This window comes from Hemitrygon akajei, chromosome 11 (genome assembly GCF_048418815.1).
Source record: "Hemitrygon akajei chromosome 11, sHemAka1.3, whole genome shotgun sequence".
Classification (NCBI taxonomy): Eukaryota; Metazoa; Chordata; class Chondrichthyes; order Myliobatiformes; family Dasyatidae; genus Hemitrygon; species Hemitrygon akajei.
The window spans coordinates 80,908,667-80,929,985 of NC_133134.1; the positions used below are offsets into that span (position 1 = coordinate 80,908,667).

Here is a 21,319-nt window from a genome sequence, read left to right on the forward strand (position 1 = left end):
TCTTATCTAAGCCACCAATAATTTTATAAACCTCCAAGTTCACCTTAAGCCTCCTTTATTCCAGGGTAAATAGCTCTAACCTATCCAATCTCTTCTAATAATTCAAGCCTTCCAGTTTTGCTTAAATGTTTTCAACTTAATCTAGTTTAAGTTTTCGAAACAATGCCAAGGCTGGAAAGAAAATCAAGAGACCACCTCCATGCAGTGTGTTTGTATGTGTGTGCAACTATGACAATTGGATGTGGAGCTGACTGTGAGATTACTGCACAGAACTCAATAGCAGGCCCCATTGCAGCACATCACTCAGCAGGCTAGAAAGCCTGTGAAACAGCACAGTTTCAGCGACTATTTATCAAAAGTTATGTTAATCATGGTGATGTTTGTATTCAATCATTAAGGTTATATTTATCCAAGCAGCTTTAAATCAGTTCAGCAACTAATTACCTGTGGAACCACAGGTTCCAGAGGTGAATCTGAGGAATCCTGTTGGAAAAGACAAAGATATTACAATAAAACATAAAAATGAACTTCCTCTATTGTTTCTGTACATAAAGGAGGCTCTCTCTCTACCCTCAAGTCATTTGAAACAGCAATTTCGTACATTCCCAAGAAGCCTTCATAAACATAAATTATCATGAAAAATGCATCAAAGAATACACTAAATAGATGCAAACGGACATAACTAACATTCAGCTTCATATCATGAAATGGAGTGCAGTTACAAAAATCCTGACTGGTCTTGTTTTGTTGTTTGCTTTCCATCCCAACACAAATGTTTACAAGAGTTATTAAGCTGATTGACAGAAGTTACTTCAGACACAAATGTAACAAGTGTTCCTTTGCAATTTGAGTGACAACTGCACAGAAAGACGACTTTTTAAAGAAAACTTGCCCAAGGCATTTCACCTGAAAAATAAACTTTTTTTGAACAATCAAAAAGCAGGCAAAGTTACAGTACAAAGGATGATACAAAGGATTCAAAGCAAAGTTTATTCCAAAAGAAATTTATTTTTTTAAAAAATTGCACCCACTATTCGCTGTCCTCTCCACAAAGTTCTTTTGTTTTAAAGAATACAATACACTGCATCTGGACTTTCGCAATTAATGCAAAGTACGCCTCCAATTACCATGATGCAATTGCCTCCAACTGCAACATTTGACTGTATAACAAACAGATGAGCCAGCAATTATCAAAATCATATGGAGCCTTGGCTAAGTCCAAGAGGAATCCAGCTCTTTCATTGGTGAGTTTCAACAAATTTGCATGAAGGTAATTTTCTTCAGAGCAAACAAACAATATGTTAAAAGACAAATTCATCCAGACTGTAGTGCTTTTATATGTTGTCAATCAAATAAGGCAGATGCAACAGAATTTTCCAGATCAAATTTGCCCTCTCAAATACATGTGACTATATTCATTTTTCAGCCTCCCAGTGACACCTGTAACACCCCGTTTCTGCAAGTATGCTGATATCATCCAGCTCTATACACTTAACACATCCACTATTCTCCAACTATCAGATATACAGAACAAGATGAATATACATCACTTCAAGTAATCATTGTAAAGAATGAAATATTCCAAGTAAACATTATAAAGACTGAAATCAACATCTTTAGTGTCAGTCCTTAGTCACATACTCTCATGATTGATTTGATTGGCTGTCTGCTGCATCCAACAATAATTAGGTTTATGTAGTATTTTGAGTCCAAGTTGAGAGTGACACAGACGTCCACAATAAGGACATGGAAACAGTCCTGGATTTTGTAATGAAAAACATAGAAATCTACAGCACATTACAGGCCCTTTGGCCCACAATGTTGTGCCTACTCTAGAAACTGCCTAGAGTTACCCTACTGCATAACCCTCTATTTTTCTAAGCTCTAATGTAGCTATCTAGGAGTCTATTGAATCCGCCTCTACCACTGTCACTGCAGTGCATTCCACACACCCACCAGTGTGTGTAAAACTTACCTCTGACATCCCTGTTGTACCCAAGCATCTTAAAACTATGTTCCCTCATGTTAGCCATTTCGGCCCTGGGGAAAAAAAGCTTCCGGCTATCCACACAATTAATGCCTCTCATCATCTTATACACCTATGAAGGCACTGCTATAGCTTTCCTTCTGTCTCAGACAGTGACTAGTTCTGCTCAGCATCTCTCCTCTTAGTCGTTGTGAATGATTCTCCAACACCTTTCTGCCAAATGTGACAAATCGAAGATCTTAACCGAATCGTTAGCCATCACATTAATCTTTACCCAACATTATTAAACAAATTAATTCAACTGGGGCACCAGTGTGAATATACTGACTACTAAAGCTATTCAGGTATTTGTGCCAGTTCTGACATTAAAATCACAGTTCACTTCTATTCCACTTTCAGTTGTTGCACATTATCAATCTTGGTATTGAGTCTGACCACAACCCAAGTCTCATACCACACATCTTTGCAATACCAAGCCAATGCACTGGGACTTCCATAGAAATCAATTACATTTCTGCCTCAAATACAACTGTCCTTTTAATTTCCCTATTCGAATGCATTCCTGTTGAGCACAGGGGCTAGCAACCCTATCCCACAGAAATCCAGAGCTACAGAAGCTCCAAAGGCTCCTCCCTGGGAAAGGAAGGATCTTTGAGGATGGGCTACAGCTGGAAACAACACGTAAGACTGGCCCACAGGGGACTCTGGTGAGCTGCTGTCAGTAGGGCTGATAGGCTTAAGTAACACACTCCTGGCTGTCCTCCTCATTCTACTGCCTGAGTCTGAACTCACTATTCTGTTCCCCCCCACCTTAGGCCTATTGACTAATCTCAGTATCTAGTTAAGTAATTAATATCTCAAATTTTAAAACTGTTGCTTATTTTGAAACTCTGTCACAATCCGCTAGTCTGTTGGCCTGGGGGTCAAAAGCATGTGTGAGTGTGAGGAAAAGGGGCATCTTTAGCTTTAAAAACACAAAATGCTGGCAGAACTCAGCAGGCCAGACAGCATCTATGGAAGGAGGTAGTGACGACGTTTCAGGCCGAAACCTTTCATCAGGAGGGTTTTGGCCCGAAACGTCGTCACTACCTCCTCCCATAGATGCTGTCTGGCCTGCTGAGTTCTGCCAGCATTTTGTGTTTTTATTTATTTCCAGCATCTGCAGATTCACTCGTGTTGCTTCTTTAGCTTTGTTGTTCTGTTGAACACAGTGGACATGAATGGTGAAACTTGCAGGCTGTGCCCAGCACATCATTACGACATGTTGGTTGTTAACACAAACAATGCTTTTCACTGTGCACGTGACAAATAAATGAATTTGAATCTTGCCTTTGACTGTCTATAGCTAACTTCCTCCAGTCCTACAACTTCCCATCGAGATGCTAGACTCAACCATGGTCAAGCTTGATCACCCCATGATGATCGAATGTTGCCATTCAGCCTCACCACTCCTCTAATTTCTTTCAAATGCACCTTAAAACCTTCTTGAAGATTTACTTTATATCCCATCTCTACACCCTCCCCCCCCCCACCCAACACTCATACAATATTGTTCTGCATTATGGTCCTTCTGATGTCAGGGTTAAGTTTTTTTATGCAGAGAGTGCTGAGTGCGTGGAACGGGCTGCCAGTGACGGTGGCGGAGGCAGATACAATAGGGTCTTTTAAGAGACTCCTGGACAGGTACATGGAGCTTAGAAGAATAGAGGGCTATGGGTAACCCAAGGTAATTTCTAAAGTACATGTTCAGCACAGCATTGTGGGCCAAGGGGCCTGTATTTGCTGTAGATTTTCTATGTTTCCATGTTTTAAGTTTCTTCTTTGGTATGCTCCCATCATCCACTCTACTGCCAAGTTACTTTTCAAGTAACGTCACAAGCAGTATCCTCCCGTGTTAACCATCTTTTATCCATGAAATACATCCTAATGACTCATGCCCTGTTGTTTTGCTGGGCTGGCAAATCTGAGAGTTCTTATTTGTTCTGCTCTCCCTTAGCTCACCTCACATATGACAAATCCTTTCAATTCAAAAACATTGGTCTTTTCTTCTGCACTACCTCTAGTCGCTGTCGTCCTCCTACATCAAGGTGGATTAAGGTATCTCTGCTTCTGAATAATTACAAAGCTAATTCTTATTATAGGGAACATCTTTGGATAAAGGCATTATGGTTGAAAGGCCTCATTGGGTCTGAAGGATATTTCTTGACCAAGTAAGACTGTAAAATTACCTCCTTCTATTTGGCCCAAATGCACACGTTATGTTGAAACTGCATAGGAGATTGTAAGGTCTAATTTGGAGTACTGTGTGCAGTTCTGGTCAGCTACCTATGGGAAAGACATCAGTAAGATTAAAAAAGTGCTGTAAAAAGTTACAGGATATTGCCAGGACTTGAGGATCTAAGTTTAAAGGAAAGATTGAACAGGCAAGGATATTATTCCCTTGAGCACAGGAGAATAAGGGGAGATTTTGAAAAGTTATACAAAGTCATGAGGAATATAGATAGGGTAAATGCAAGCAGGTTTTTTCCCTCTGAGGTTGTGTGATAACAGAACTGGAGGTTATGGGTTAAGGGTGAAATGTTTAATGGGAACCTGAGGGAAACCTTTCACTCAGAGGCTGGTGAGAGTGTGGAATCAGCTGCCAGTGGAAGTGGTGGATGCAAGGTCGATTTTAACATTTAAGTTTGAAGTACACGGGTGGGACTGGTATGGAGGGCTACGGTCCGGGTGCAGTTTAATTCAACTACGTAGAATAATAGTTTGGTATGGTCTAGGTAGGCCAAAGGGCCAGTTTCTGTGCTGTAGCGTTCTATGATAAACCATCCAGGCAGAAACCAGTTCAATTTGATCCCAGCTAGTCAAACACAAAGCTCACATTTCATACAGCCCAGAACAGAGAGCTGGAGCCCTTTATTGTCCCTTCTGCCTTACCATCACATCCAATGAAACAAGACTGTAAGGTTCAGGTCCCAGTGGGCCAATCACTGAAGACAAGTTCCTATTACAAGAGGAACTTTATGAAAGGTTGGAGTGAAATGCAACACCAACACATATCAATATTACAATGAAGCTTCACATCCCAACCAACTCCTTCTACAAGTGGAATTTTTTATCCATCGTCCCATCTGACAAAAAAATCTGCTTCAGATATTTCTATTCTTCCATTAATCTGTTCCCTGTATGTGCAAAAAGACCCTTCAGGGATTCAATTTTGCTCAGAGATAAACTATTTTCGAGGACGTCTTTAGAAGGAGATTGCTATCCCCATTGCTACCCAACCATAAAACTCCGCCGTGGACAGTCCCAAACCTGGCTATTAGAAGAGGAGGGTTGGACATGGGGCTAACAACTCCATCCCATTAAAATCCCAGAGAAGCTCCAAAGACCTCACCTCTGGTAAAGGAAGAACCTTTGAGGACGGGCTACAGCTGGGAACAACTTGAAAGAATGACCCAGGTCAGAGATCTCTAGTGAGCTGCTGTTGGTGGCCTCTGCCTGAGTAGGGGTAATGGGCTTAGGAAGAAAAGAACCCCAACCACAAACTGGAAAATTATATATCCATCACATGACATCTGGTTGCAATATTGCTCAGCAGATTACAGACACAGAGTATCCATCCCTCATATGCGGCATATCCAGATAATCACCCAGCAAAACTCTACATGGGAGTGAGGCCTCTCAAAAAAAGTTAGCTGTTGTAGGAGGCAAGTTCCATGATGTTGTTGTTTATCCTCATTGGTGCAAGATTTTTTAAAAATGTACCAATGAGGCTAAACACTTCACAAGTAATCAAAGAGCGTGTATTTACAACAGCAAATACAGTAGCTAATCTGAATTGAGCACGGTTCCACAACAAGTAAACAAATGAGTACCCAGTCCATGTGTTTTTTTTGGTCATGTGGATTGAGAGAAGCGTCATGGCCTAGAACACGGGAAATGTTTACATCCACCAAGATTCAGCCAGCAAGATCACGTTTACAGCATACTGTATTTACAGCTCAAGGTCACAATTGTTACTGACAAAATCCATGTCAGCCAATAAGTTGGCAATGGTGGATTGTGATGCACACAAATCATTTATTGCACAGAAAAAAAGGATGACCATCAACATGGAGAAGCTAACTATAAAAAAAAAATCAAAAGAAACAAACTATAGAAACTTCTCCCAACAAAAGCAGGATAATTTGTCCAGGGAAAGAAAGAAAATGACAAAAAGTTTGAATAAAATCAGTATAAAAGTTTGAATAAACTATGGAGATCAAAGCTTGCACTCACCAAAGTTTGATATGGTGCGCACAGCAACAAAACTCAATGATTATCATGGTGAATATGTATTTTGGCTTCATACTCTTATACAAAACTTAATCGTCAAATAGTGCATTTTCCTAATATATAGTGGATTCGAGTTAATTGGGTCATCGGGGCAGGTGCTTATTTGGGACAACTCTTAAAGAACAAAAACTAATAAAGAAATTATCCGCTGCTTATCTGTGACACCATGCCATTTAGTCAGGACAGGAGACTGTTGCCACACAGCTTCTAACTAGCATCAATGGTGAGCACTTCTGTGGCTGTTAAGACACTACAACATGCTTAGAGCAGACAGTTTTTAAAACAGTGTCAGTTGCATGTGTTTGTGTTCAAAATCAGTGATTTATGTCAATGAAAGTTGGCAAAAAGAATGAGCATTAAGACAAATGTGAACTGTTTATCTCACTCCCGTTTCAAGCATTCAGCCTTGGAGATGCCAGAAATGGTCAAGTGAAAATTAATTGATTTCAATATTTCAAGTTCAATAACATCTGAAGAATTTGAAGGTATCAATAATCATTTAAAATATTACAATGAAAATGAAGATGTAATAATCAAAAGCATTGTAAGAAGGCAGTCCATTATCTGCACTAAGTGTGCTAATTTTGTTCATTTGCAGTCAATCAAAAGAACATGGCAGCATACACTGGACAAATTCCTCTGTCAATAATTGTTAGGAACTAATACACAGTTTTATAGTACTGTAGTAGTATTGGTAGTGCTCACATTCATTCTGCATTTCATTTAAATTATAATTGTTACTCAATTTGTCTTCTCAAATAACTTTATAACTATTTCTGTGAAACTTCAGCTTATTCGGGAAGCTGTTTAATTGGGACAAAATATGTCTTCCAGATTAGATTTTATTTATCACAGGTACATCAAACACACAGTAAAATTCACTATTGGTGTTAACAACCAACGTGCCCAAGGGTGTGCTGGGGGACTGAATGGAAGTGTTGCCACATATTCTGGTGCTAACATAGCATGCCGCACAATGCTCAGCAGGATGTCACAGCACAAGCAACAAAACAGCAGCAGCAAACAAGACCCATCTCTCCCACTCTCCCATACACAGTCCTGACACCAAGACTCTAACCCCAAGTATCAAAAAGATAAACAGGACATATTGCCCTCCAAATAGGTTGTTTTTAAAGAAAGGAGAAAGCAATTAAATTTGGTGCTAATTTTACATTTTAAAGTTTTGAATAAATCTAACACCGGGGAATATTGGGTATTGTACACAACTAGTTGTCCACAATCTCACATAAAATAATATTTTTACTAAAGATTAAGAGCAGATCATTTCATTTTCAATTGGTAACGAGGTGTTGTCATTGCAGGCAAATTCAAATTCATGTAATCTGACCTACAAGTCTTCCACCGCAAGGACGCAGCAGGTGATATGCCCCGTGAACTCACTTAAGATTAAACAGGTTACAGTGTACAGGATGTTACAGTGAACTAATTTAGACATGGACAAGTTATAATTCATATGCACATGGCTGATTACTGCTTATGCTATTGCCCTGAAAGCCTATTAGGGGGTAGTTAGGAAGCAACCAGATTGATTTCTTACTTAAAATTCTCACTCCTGCTTTGGGTTTTCGCAACAATTCAGTGGCTTGTGCTTACCTCAGAATAGTTAGTGTTAAGGAAGTTACCATTCAATTAATCCAGAGAGCAACATCAGCAGTCCCATTCCTCTTCTCTTTCCCTCAGTACTCTACAAATTAAATACCACTCCAATTTCCTTTTTGAAGGAAATGATCGATCCACTTCCACCACATCAGCAAATTCGCAATCACAACTCTGTGCGAGGTATTTTTGCCCGATCTTTTTTTTTTGCGTACTAGTTGTTGAACTATGTGCAAATGAGAACAATTCCCCTTCATCACACTATTAGAACCAGCTGCAGCATTGAACATTTTTATCAAACATCCCCTCAAAATCCTCTCCAAAGGCAAGCTCAGCTTCTCCACTCTGATTCCATAACCAAAATCCCTCATCCTGGAATCCTACTGATTAATCTTTCTCAGTCCATTCACTGGTTATATTTAAAGCAGTGGTTGATCAGTACTTGATTAGTACAGGCATCAAAGTTTACAGGGAGAAGACAGGAGAATGGGGTTGACAGGGAAAATAAATCAGCCATGATGGAATGGAGGAGGGGACTTGAGGACTAAGTGGCCTAATTCTGCTCCTAAGTCACTCAAAGGACTTTGCAATCTTCCTCAAGTATGACGAGCAGAATTGGACAGTAGTCCAGCCTACAAGGATTTTACACAAAATCATTTCCCTTCTTTTGTACTTGGTTTAGATTTATAAAATCCAAAAACACCACGTGCTTGCTGGCCACTCCCTTAACATACCCTCCCACTTTCACGTACTTAGTCAATATAATGTCCCCTTTAACCTTTTTGCCATTGTGCATCACTTCAAACTTGTATATTAAATTTCATCTGTCATCTGCCATCTATCTATCCATCCAGCCAGCTGCATCTCCCTGGAGTCTACACCTATCATCTTCACCATCAGTCAAGCACAAATTTGGAAATTTCAACCAGTCATCAATTACACTCAAATCATTAATCCCATACTTTAAAACAAAAGAGGCCCACAGCAGTGATTCCTGGGGTACACTACTATTTACCATCTGCCAACATGAAAAACAAATTTTTCCTACTGCCTTATGCCAACTTTCTATCAGAAAATACTTGTCTTTTTGAATGACAGCATGCAGCCAATCGAAGATGTTAAATTAACACTCCATTATTTTGCCTACAAATTTAACACAGCACGAATGCATTGTGGTATCTCCCATCTGATGGTGGTAGTTGGGGGGGGTGAGGAGGAGTCAAAGAGATTATCCCATCTGTCCCACTATCTCTTTGACAACACCCCCCCCCCCCCCGCCCCAAAATCAGGTGGGAGGTAGCTTAGCATTAATACAAAAACTGTGAGGATAGGAAACTGCTTCTTACCAACTCCCTGCCAGTATCTCCAGGTCTCATTGCTTATAAAACATTCTGTTTACTCTTTTAACTTGTGTTGTAAATGCACCTTATGCAAATGACAATCATCTAGAATATAATTTTTTATATTTATTTGTGGTAATATTACTTTATGTGCTGTATCTGAGTTATATATACTGTGTTGTGCAACTTGAGTTGGAGGAACATTGTTTCATTTGGCAGAATCCAGCTGTGTACAGTTGAATGACAATAAACTTGAACTTGTTTATTTCAGTTTGACTCTGTGGGACTCTAACTCTCTGTGTTGCCTTTACGGAGATGTCATCAACAGCAATTCCTTAATCAGTTATCTACAAAAGGATTTTATTCCAAATTTATTTGCTTATTTATTGACATACAGCATGGAGTAGGAAGATCACAGGACAATTTACAATGACCAATTGACCTACCAACCAGTAGGTCTTGGGAATATGGGAGGAAACCAGAGCAGCCAGAGGAAGCCCATGTGGTCACGGGGTGAATGCACAAACACCGTCCGGACTGCAGCAGGAATTCAACCCAAGTCACCTGAACTGTAAAGCCTTGTGCTAACCGCTACATTACCAGGCCTCCTGAAATTTAAAACTTTCTATTTGCTGTGAAGGGATTCAAACTCATTCCAAGCACGTGGATATCAGCCCATTAATCTATTTAATTTGGCCAGGGTTTGAACATGAGGCTCGCAACCCTATCACAAGAAACCCAGAGCTGCAGAAGCACCAACAAAAGCTCCAAAGATTTCATCCTTAGGAGAGGAATTATCTTCAATGAAGGGCTACACCTGGGGACAACTCGACAGACTGGCCCGGGACAGAGGACTCTGGCAAGCTGCTGTTGGTGGTCTATACTGCATTAGAGGTGAAGGGCTTACGAAGAACTTAAAAATTAAGAACCACAGAAACTTTGCTGAAAACACAAGCCAAAACCATCTCGTCAATTAATTACCACAACCTCAAAAGTGATACTCATTATTCATCAACCCAATTACAGTTCCCATATGCCCAAACATCCCATGTCAACTTTTCCTAGGAACAGTGGCATTCAAGTTAATAAGCACTAAAAGCAGTATGTTGATGCAATACAAAGTAAACAGATGTTTGCTGGTTTGGAAACATTCTTGACAGCAAAACACAAAAAAGGCCTCTATTACGAACATAACATATCCTAAATATAGATGTGCTCAAACATACTTTCCCATCTAACTCAATGTCAGATATGTTTTTTTTGGATATTGACACACTTGCAATAACAATACCAGGCCATGATCTTGAGGTCTGAATTTGGTTTTACTACACTGGCAAGTCCAATTTTAAATTCAAACTTCAACCAGGTAGCTTCAACCACCCTGCAAGTACTTCAGTGCACGGCCTGTCAGCAAGATTCCCGACTACTTCTGAAGAGGATCGGGGTATGTGGGGTCATCTGTTTCGAACTATTGCACATATTAGCCTCAGAAGAACAAAAAGGTTTCAACAAAAGCCTTTCACTTTTAGTAAAGTCGGTTCTTTGTTGCTAATAAGTGTATCTGAAAATTTGGGCTCGGGAAGTACACCAGCTACAATTCAATTTGAAGATTGTTTTAAGGTAAAGATTTTAAAGCAGCCCTCAGTAGAACAAGGATGTATCCATCAACAACTGGGTCTGCAATCCTTTTGAAGGGATGGCAAAAATGCACAACAATACTTCACTTTAGCTGGCATTACATCAAATCATCCCAGACTTCAAAACATAACCTTAAGACAGATATAATTTAACCACAGCATGAGAAACATCCTTGGCCATTTTTTTCTTGTACCAAGTTAGTTAAACTTGACATTAACGCAAAACCTTCAAAACAAAAACAGTACTTATGATGGGCATTGGCCTGTACGTTGACTGTTTAGTTACTTCCATAGATGCTGCCTGACCTGCTGAGTTCCTCCAGCATTTCATACGTACAAAGAATTTGACTTCAAATTTATCATATACATGCACTGAAAATGCCATGGTTTGTTCATGACCATTAATGTGATGAACCCCATTTAGGAAATCAGTTATAAACATACATGAACATATTGACAGATTTATAAGTCTGTCAAGCTACGTACAAAAATAAAGAATCAACAAGTTTTAGAAGGAAGATACAACTAAAAGAGTGACAGTTCTATACAGTGATTTACACAATACTGTTAATCAAGTCTGTCAGTTGATACAAAAGAGACAACAAACCTGGGAAAGAGGTGAAACTTGTGCTAAATCGGTTAACGAGGTCAGAATGGTGAGAAAATTGCCTGCACCAAAGATTTTCCAAGTACAGAAGAAAAGGAATTCACATAAAAAAGTGAGGGGGAGGGAGAGAAAGAGGAAAGATTGCAATAACAAGGATAGAGCAGCACAAACTGCAAGAGGCTGGAAATGTACACAGGAATTTAAATTTTCTGGAAACCAAATGAGTAAAAATGATAAAATAAAGGTAGAGCATAGGAAACCGCATTAATCTTTCACGGCCACCTCCCCAACCCCCAAACATATACACACTCAGAAAACACAACAAACACGAGACATTTTTAACCCATCGCGATTATTTCAAAGACCTGTGCTCGCCACACGAGCAAAAAAAACGCCACACTTAAAGCCCGCAGATTACAAGACATTTAACCACTACCTCCCCCTCCCACCACCATATTGCTGACACAGACACCACCACCCCCACCACTCACTTACCTGATCGGAAAATGTTTGCTCTCCCTCTCACACATGATTCATCCAACAGCCCGCCATGGCACACGAAGAAAACCGAATCCTTCTTCCTTTTTATAAGCCTCGGGAACGCATTCTCGGTCTCTTTCTCCCCCTCTCTCACACACATATATACACACCCAAACGCGTACATATACACCCAGACCGCTTGTTTTGCTGGTGGCAGTGGCGGAGAGGAGTGGGGGAAATTGTTATTATTTGTGCTCTCTCCTCGCTCTTTTGCTCCCTTTTAATTGAATTCTTTCTTTATAAAGATGACACCAAGCGCCCAAAGTGCGCCATGGAGAGATAAACACAAAATGGCCGCCGCGCCGACCCAACAGGGAGGGCGCTGCAGCCACCCGACCCGAAACACCACGCCGTCCCCTAAATCCACAACCACCGCCCCAACGGTAAACAAATCTCAACAGAACGCCGAGACCGGGCCATAAACTCAAAACTAAAATATTTTTTCTCTCATCTTTTCGTTTTTTAAAAAAAATACCCCTTACCCACACCCCTTTGCGCCGGCAACCGTTTGGCTCGCGAGCTCGGTCCGAAGTGCGGCTTCGTTCATTTTATTCTTACCGTCTTTACAAAGGGAGGGGATGAAGAGAGAGGGGGGGGGGGGGAATAAGCAAGGTGGAGTGTCTATTGCTATTGTTTTAAGTCTAAAGGGGATTGTTTTAATTTATTCCAAGGTCGTGATTTTCAACCCACAATGCAATGCGAGGGGGTAGCTGCTGGTGACCAGCAGAGGCGAGAAGGTGTTCATTAAACCTCCTAAGACGTGCGAAAAAAAACTTTAAGGTTTCACATCTAGGTTATTTTGCATCTGCAAGTTTGCAATAGGGATGTCTTGTGGTCGGAGTGCAACTTCATTACGGGTGGCACCTGAGCTGATAATTCGCCTTTAGTTTTAACAAGGGTTTAAATTTCCCGGCATGCCTTTCGTTTAGGTGAAGGGAGGGAGGGTAATCTGTATTGAGTTGGAAATACAAAAATCCTTCCACACAAGGACCTGTTAAAATACGTCTATATGGTGGAACTGTTCAAGTGGGATTTTAGTCTAAGGGCAGCCTGAACCCATCAGCCGTATAGTTGGGAATCGTGCCTGGCAACCAGCAGATTTGCCATAGCAACGGGAGGAGAAACGTTTAGGATCCAAGTAGAAAAAGCTTCCTTCTGACCTCAACACCGGCCCAAATGACTCTGTTTCCGAATAAAAGAAAACTGTCGGCAGATATTCGTTTTTTGACAAAACTGTCCCTATTTGTGAGCAGGAACCCCCCTTTGAGGGAGGAATCTCAGCTTCTCAAAGATTGTGTTATTTCAAATTTTCTCAATTACGAGAGAATGTATTTGAATAATTTATTCCTCCAGTTATCTTTTTCAACAAATGGTTATTATTAAATTATTTAGGGTACTGCTGTGACCTGTTGACCTCACCGGAAGTATTTGATGGCAGGCAAGATGGTGGCGCCCGCTGCGAGGGGCGTGTAAAGGGAGCGTGGGTCATTATATCCAGTTAAGAAAAAGGTGAGAGAGACTCTGTCGTTATTTTCAGGGGGAGGAGGGCGAGAGGGACCGATCGCTATACACTTGGAGAAGAAACGAGAGGGAATCGGTCACTGTACTCTGGGAAAGAAGGACAAGAGGGAATCAATCGGTATGCACTGGGAGAAGAGGCGAGAGAGAATCGATCACTATACTCTGGGAAAGAGGGTATCGGTCGCCTATACACCGGGAAAAGAGACGAGAGGGGATTGGTCGTTATTCCCGGGAGAGAGGGGGTGGGGTGAGGGGAGAGGACTCAGCAGGTCAAGCAGTATCTGTGTCGAATGCCTGCATCAAGACTGTTCAACCTGGCCCTTAAGGTTGCTAAATCTAACCTTGTGCACGTTAGAGCATAAATAACAGAGGCGCTGTGGAGGTGTTGGTGATTTATTTTATTTCTGGGGAGTGTTTGCACTGTGCGCAGCTTTAACCTGAACCATCGATATACCCTTTCTCCCACAAATACTGCTTGACCCGCTGAGTTCTTCCAACACGTTATTTGTTGCTCCATGTTCCAGAGCCGCGTCAGGTTGAGAGGTGTCTGTCGAGATGGGTAGACAGAGTCCATGGACGGGCGTTGGTACTGAGCTGCGTCCATAACTCTCTAGTTTCTTGCAGTGTCGGGCAGAGCAGATAGATAGATAGATACTTTATTCATCCCCATGGGGAAATTCAACTTTTTTCCAATGTCCCATACACTTGTTGTAGCAAAACTAATTACATACAATACTTAACTCAGTAAAGAAATATGATATGCATCTAAATCACTATCTCAAAAAGCATTAATAATAGCTTTTAAAAAGTTCTTAAGTCCTGGCGGTAGAATTGTAAAGCCTAATGGCATTGGGGAGTATTGACCTCTTCATCCTGTCTGAGGAGCATTGCATCGATAGTAACCTGTCGCTGAAACTGCTTCTCTGTCTCTGGATGGTGCTATGTAGAGGATGTTCAGAGTTATCCATAATTGACCGTAGCCTACTCAGCGCCCTTCGCTCAGCTACCGATGTTAAACTCTCCAGTACTTTGCCCACGACAGAGCCCGCCTTCCTTACCAGCTTGTTAAGACGTGAGGCGTCCCTCTTCTTAATGCTTCCTCCCCAACACGCCACCACAAAGAAGAGGGCGCTCTCCACAACTGACCTATAGAACATCTTCAGCATCTCACTACAGACATTGAATGACGCCAACCTTCTTAGGAAGTACAGTCGACTCTGTACCTTCCTGCACAAGGCATCTGTGTTGGCAGTCCAGTCTAGCTTCTCGTCTAACTGTACTCCCAGATACTTGTAGGTCTTAACCTGCTCCACACATTCTCCATTAATGATCACTGGCTCCATATGAGGCCTAGATCTCCTAAAGTCCACCACCATCTCCTTGGTCTTGGTGATATTGAGACGCAGGTAGTTTGAGTTGCACCATATCACAAAGTCCTGTATCAGTTTCCTATACTCCTCCTCCTGTCCATTCCTGACACACCCCACTATGGCCGTGTCATCAGCGAACTTCTGCAGTTGCATGATTCATCCAAATGGGAGGTTGTCTATGGTGCTTTAATAAAAGTTCACGAGAGGCAATGTGGACATGCGACATTTATTTTAGCTTCCTGAGGAAGGAGAAGTGTTGGTGAACTTTCTTGGCAATGGTGCCTACATGGTTGGAGTGGTGATGTTTGCACCTAGGAATTTGAAAATCCCAAACCTGTCTACCTCAGCACCATTGAGTAGACAGGAACACATGTACCACTCCCCTTCTGTAATCAATGACCAGCTCTTTTGTTTGTTAACATTGAGGGAAATATTGTCATGACACTAAGCTCTCTACCTCCTTTCTGTTCGCCGACTCATCATTTTTTGAGAAGAGGCCCACTACGGTGGAATCATCTGTGAACTTGTAGATGGAGTCAGAGTAGAAATCTGGCCACACAGTTATGAGTGTACGGGGCTCTAGGGGTGTGGTTAGACCAGGAAAGGCTATCAGTGATGTTTGCATCTAGGAATCCCAGCACTGTTATGTGGACAGGAGCACATGTACCACACCCCTTCCTAATCTCAGTGTCCAACACACACAAACTGTTGGAGAAACCCAGCAGGCCAGGCAGTGTCTATGGAAAAGAGTGAACAATCAACATTTGGGACAAGACCCATCATCGGGACTGGATTTCAGCCTGAAATGTCAACTGCTAGCTCTTTATCATAGATGCTGCCTGGCCTGCTGAGTTCCTCCAGCATTTTGTGTGTGTTGCTTGGATCAACAGCATCTGCAGAGCACTTTTGCTGACACTGAGGGATAGGTTGTTGACATTGACAGTGTGGTACTAGGCTCTCTATCCAACCCCTCCTGTTTTTTTTAAAAGAACAGATTTATTTATCACAGATCCGCAGTATTAAGCTCCAGTCTAATTAAAGGCTATCATGATCAGAACAAACCCCTCCAGGGACCAGGGTTCAGTTCCAGGAGTGATAAACAGCATCCATAACTGCAGAATGTGATGCCAATGGTCAACGAACTTGCAACTGGATTTGCAAATTGTGGTAGTTAAATGCACTACGGAGTTATGTGAACTGTTCCCCACCCATCCCAGTATGAGCTTGCTAGTGTTTTAGTGGGTGGGATGGATGACATAGTCCTTCCCACAGATGGAACAGATAAATGGTCTCATCCCAGAATGAAGTTGCTGGTCTTTCTGTAGATAGGATGAATGAATGAATCTCTTCCCAAACTCAGAGCAGGTGAATAGCTTAGTCCCAGTGCGAATTCTTAAGGTGGGGTGACTAGGGAAATCCCTTTCCACACACTAAATCGAGGGTTTCTCCTTGAAGTAAACTCACTTGTGCGTCATCAGGTGGAACGAGTGAGTGAATCCATTCCCACACAGAGCAGGTGAAAGACCTCTCCCCACTGCGAGCTGGTGTTCCCTACTGATAGAACATAAAACACTACAGCACAGTACACAATATTGTACTTCAGCTCACAATATTGTGCCGACCTTTTAACGTACTTGTAAGATCAATCTAAAGCTTCCCTCCTGAACACCCCTTCATTTCTCTAACATCCATGTACCTATCTAAGAGATTAATAAATGTCAGTAATGTTTTGCCTCTCCCACCACCCCACACGGTGTTCCATGCATCCCGCATCCACTACTCTGTGTTTTAAAAAAAACACAACGCACCTCTGATGTTCCCCACTTAAACTTCCCTCCAATCACCTTAAAATTATGCACCTTCATGTTAGCCATTTCTGACCTGGAAAAAAGGTGTTGGCTGTCCACTCAGTCCATGCCTCTTATTATTTTGTATGCCAAAATAAAGTTGCCTCTGGTCTTCCTTCGCTCCAAAGAGAAAAGCCCTAGTTCACTTAACCTAGTGTCTTGTGGTCAGGAAGTCAAGCTTCCAGTTGCAAAGGAAGGTGTTGAATCCCAGGCTAAGGAGTTTGGAGATCTCTCAGATGTACGAGGCCATTCTGTGCATAACTGAACGCCACTACAGTATTTTGTTTTCCCACTCATTTTGTATTATCTATTTTAGTTTTTCTTGTATATACTTATTGTAAGATAGTATTTATTCATACGTATTGCAATGTACTGCTGTCACAAGACAACAAATTTCACGGCGTACTGTATGCCAGTGATATCAAACCTGATTCTGATAAAGCAAATAAAATCCCTTCCTATTCCCTCACAGGAATGTCAGTGAGGAGCTTGCCGGTGATCACCAGGTTCTGCCGACTGGTAAGTGCTGTGACTTAGTATATAAGTCGCCTCTTCTGGCTGTGTTTCCTCCTGCTTCTCTGCTTCCCTCCTCCCCCCCCCCAAACCCTTTCTCTATTTTTTCCACCATCAGCCAACCTCCGTTGTGCATTTTAATCAAGTTTTCCACCCTGACCAAATCCATCTCTTCTGCTAACCATTCTGTTCTTACCAACCTGCACAACCCTAATCGGCAGATCAACACTGATCACCTTGCAGTATTTATGGGGAGAAGGCAGGACAATGAGGTTGAGAAGGATAATAATTCAGCTGTGATCTAATAGCAGAGCAGATTCAATGGGCTGAATGACTTAATTCTACTCCTATGACTTAACGTCTATTTTTTGTTCTAATTGTGCTCTTTCTTGTAAAAATGTGTCCAGTTATGTTCAATTTCTGTTCTTGTGAATGTTATGAATCTAATGCTCGGTGCCTGTGATGTCACTGCAAGAAAGTTTTTCATTGCTCTTGTGCACAGGTATGTGTGCAATGAACTTGAATTTGACTTTTTAACTTCCGCCATTCCCTTTAGTAGCAAGAAACAATCTGGAGGAACTCAGAGGGTCAGCTAGCAATCAGAAGTGGTGTGGTGGTGAAGGAATTGTTGGTGTTTCTGGTGTTACGAACCCCGTAACTGGGTCACTTACCAGCAAAGATGGAGACGTCCGTTGAAGTCTGATGATACTATTTTTAACAGTATTTATTAGTAAAAATACACAAAAATAATATCAATGCAAATATACAGATAATATACATCATCAATACTAAATCTAAAAGTGCGGGTATAATAATAATCAATAAGAAATAAGCTCTATCGTTGTCTAGGGGATAATGTATTGTCCGATGGAAATATAAAGTTCACTCAGTTCCTGCAGGCTGCAGCCTTTGGGGACCGCTTTGTTGCAATGGTTGGAGAGAGAGAGAGATTTTGAGAAAAACTTGCCGGCTTTCCTTTTATGATTTTGATCCGTCAGGAGTCTCGTTGTCGTGGCCTTTCACTTGTGGCCTCTCCTTTAGCTAAACCGTTCTTCCGTGATGAGCCCGCCACCCTGGCAAGGGAGGACGCACATGAGCCCCCACCGGCTGTCGCTATTAAACGCTGTCACGGGATCTCTAGCGTTTCTCCTGGTGCGTCTAAAGGGGTTGTTCCCCAGACCCCTCTTTTATCCTTACAGGGTCTCTGATGTCAATCAGGTTGGGATGATGCAATCGCTCAACCAGACCACTCTGGTTGTCCCCTGAGGGGTTTCAATGAATAGTATAGTACTCAATACACAATTCCGTCTCCAAGAGACAATAGCCGTTATCAGTGGTTCTGTTTCGCTGAGGCCAGGACACATTCCAAACCTTGTGGATTCTGCGTGTGTCTCTCTCATTTCCTGGGTCCCAGACCCGAATTAATAGTGATCTTGCAATTCTCAAAAAGGAGGGGGCGACTTTGTACCCTTCAACCCCTCAGAGTTGCGTCACATTCGTAACACCCCCTTCCTTCTAAGATTTTTACCACAGGTAAAAATTAATTAATACAGTCTTACAGGATTTCAGAATCTAACACAATACAAAAGTTTTTTTTTCCACTACAGAGTAATACAGTTGTACATTCAATTCAGCATCTAAACAGTTAGCGATTACATTGTCACTTCCTTTAATATCTTAATATCTTGTACCTTAATAAATTCTTGTAGCATCAGACTCCAATTTAATAACCACCTATTTTTATTCCTTTTCTTCAGCAAACAAAAACTAAAGAGTTGTGATCTTAGCTTACGTGTATATTACAAAAGTTCATGCAAATACTAATCTTTATTTTACTTTCAAACTTAACAGTCAATCTTCCATGGGGTTGTCTTTATTAGTTACATGCTTTGTCGAAATCCCTTAAAACCGGATCCTGTTATTTAAAGTGGCATCCCGTCAACCCTCGCCCCTTTTCCAGTTAACTCCCACGTGGTTAGCTTGCGCACCAGCGTGGAATAGGCTTTTGCATGCTCCTTTCATAGGAGTTATTTTATCAACAATGTTTTCCAAACGTAGCCCATTTGCTGAATCTCGACACAATTCTTTATTTTTAAGCAAGTCATTAGTTTTATCTTCAGGACCCTTCATGCTATTAGTTTTAAGTTTAAACTCTGCGAGCGATCCCTCTTTGTCCAAACAGCATTTCAAATTCTGCTTCTTCACAGCACACTCTTGAATAACAATAGCGTGTGGGGCACCTTTACATTCCAAATCAACCTGTAATTGATTCGCAGGCACCGTGTTACCAAGCCCTTGTCCCTGCAGCCTGGTTGCTGCTTCTGACATCAATCCAGACTTTAAATTTTCTTCATTCAATTTAGGAACTACATTTTTCCCTTTCCCTTCAATAATAATATTCACCTCACCACCTTTTATCTCCTCACTAACTTTTAACACACCTTCAAACACAAACAACTGGGAATTCTCACTTCCCACTAGTACCAAGGTTAACCCTTTCTTCACTGAACCAAGTCCATCTGACCCACAAGGACTGCATTCCTTTTCAACTGAATCAAATACCTCAGACTTTTTCTGAGTTCCATTACAAGGTTCAGTACCACGTGCATCCACATCTTGAACACACTCAAACGGGACATCTGCCTCTTCCAGGCTTTCAATACCCTTCCCCTTTTCAAATTCTAAGTTCCCCTGATCCTCCCAGTTACTCTCTGGGCAACTCCCTTCCGGAGTAAACTCAACCCTGCGGGCTGAAACAACCTCATCTGCCAACCCAGCAGACTTCTTCAAGGTAATGGCATCCTTTTCATCTAGGACTGCCCTCATTTCATTATCGGGAACACATTTAAAATTTTCAACTTCTTCAAACAGTTCTGTCAAACCAGACAGATCATCCATGTCCAACCCTGGACCTTCTAACAGCCTTATCTGTTTCTCATTTTTACTCCGTGCCTCTATAAATTTCCTCCTGGCTGAGGGCAGGTCCACCTCCTCTCCCTTACTCTCTTTCACTTTCCTATTCTCCGTTTTACCACCCTCTAACCCCTCTTGGTACAGGGTCGGTAAAAACGTCTCAGCCAAATCGATACTGGCCTCTCTCAGCTGCCTTTCTCGACATGCTGCGAGTGGTCGCGCATGCGGGATAGATCTTGGAATCTAGGGGCGGGTCCTCAACACTTACAGGCTGGCTCGTCAGCTCCATGGCCGACCAAACGTCACCACCAGCTAAATCGTTACCCAGAAGGATGTCTACGTCAGTTCTCGGAAATTCTGATCGCACCCCTATTTCAACTGGTCCAGATACCAGCTCACAATTTATAATGATCCTATGCAAAGGCACAGCTGTCCCTTTTCCTATGCCTCTCAAAGCCACCTCTCCAGTCTCGGGACCAACATCTAGTACCTTACTGCGAATCAATGACAGCTCAGCTCCAGTGTCTCTCCAGATCCGCACTGGAACTGGTGTGTCTCCCTCTTTCACAGACACGGTTCCTTCTGAAATAAATTTCTCAGGCCCCTCTCGTATTCTGTCTACCTGGGGCTTTCTCGTCGATTTACTGATCACCACAATACATCCTGTAGGGACTGCTGCTCTCCCTTTTCCTACCTCCTTCCTCGGAGCAAGGCACTTTGATGCAATATGACCCACCTTTCCACAATTAAAATAGGTCAAGCCAGGACCTCTCCTGCCGTCTTGCCTTTCCTCCTCCTTAGTTTTGCCACTAGCTCCCGGCTGGATCTCTGCCTCAGCCGGCGGGCTTTCTCTACCATTCCCACGGTCTCTCTGGTAACTTTTATTCGAGGAAAACTTTGTCTTGTGGGTTAGGGCATATTCATCCGTGAACCTAGCAAATTCGGATATGGACTTATTCGGCTTCTCGTTCAAATACATCGGGATATCATCCGAAACACAACCTTTAAATTCCTCAATCAGAATTAACTCCCTGAGATGCCAAAAATCTTCTTCCACCGTTTCTGCTGCACACCAGCGATCCAAGAGCACTCCCT

The 21,319-nt window shown here is 41.9% G+C and overlaps 2 protein-coding genes across 5 annotated transcripts in view; one reads left to right on the top strand and one right to left on the bottom strand.

Annotated features, from left to right (window-relative positions):
* Positions 1-12,564, bottom strand: part of ash1l (ash1 (absent, small, or homeotic)-like (Drosophila)) — a 372,059-nt gene extending 359,495 nt beyond the window's left edge. For 2 of the 3 annotated variants that reach the window (XM_073061209.1, XM_073061207.1), the window contains exon 1: positions 12,016-12,378. The gene's annotated coding sequence lies outside the window, so the exon portion shown is untranslated. Of the gene's footprint in view, positions 1-12,015; positions 12,379-12,542 lie in introns of those variants that run through there. The other variant, XM_073061208.1, reaches the window with a different exon arrangement.
* The window catches only part of dap3 (death associated protein 3), a 44,261-nt gene continuing 35,485 nt past the window's right edge, over positions 12,544-21,319 (top strand). The window contains exons 1-3 of one of the 2 annotated variants that reach the window (XM_073061221.1): positions 12,544-12,591; positions 13,453-13,569; positions 17,271-17,317. In XM_073061221.1, coding sequence (XP_072917322.1) covers positions 17,273-17,317 — 45 coding nt within the window. In that variant the 5' untranslated portion in view covers positions 12,544-12,591; positions 13,453-13,569; positions 17,271-17,272. Of the gene's footprint in view, positions 12,592-13,452; positions 13,570-13,678; positions 13,700-17,270; positions 17,318-21,319 lie in introns of those variants that run through there. The other variant, XM_073061222.1, reaches the window with a different exon arrangement.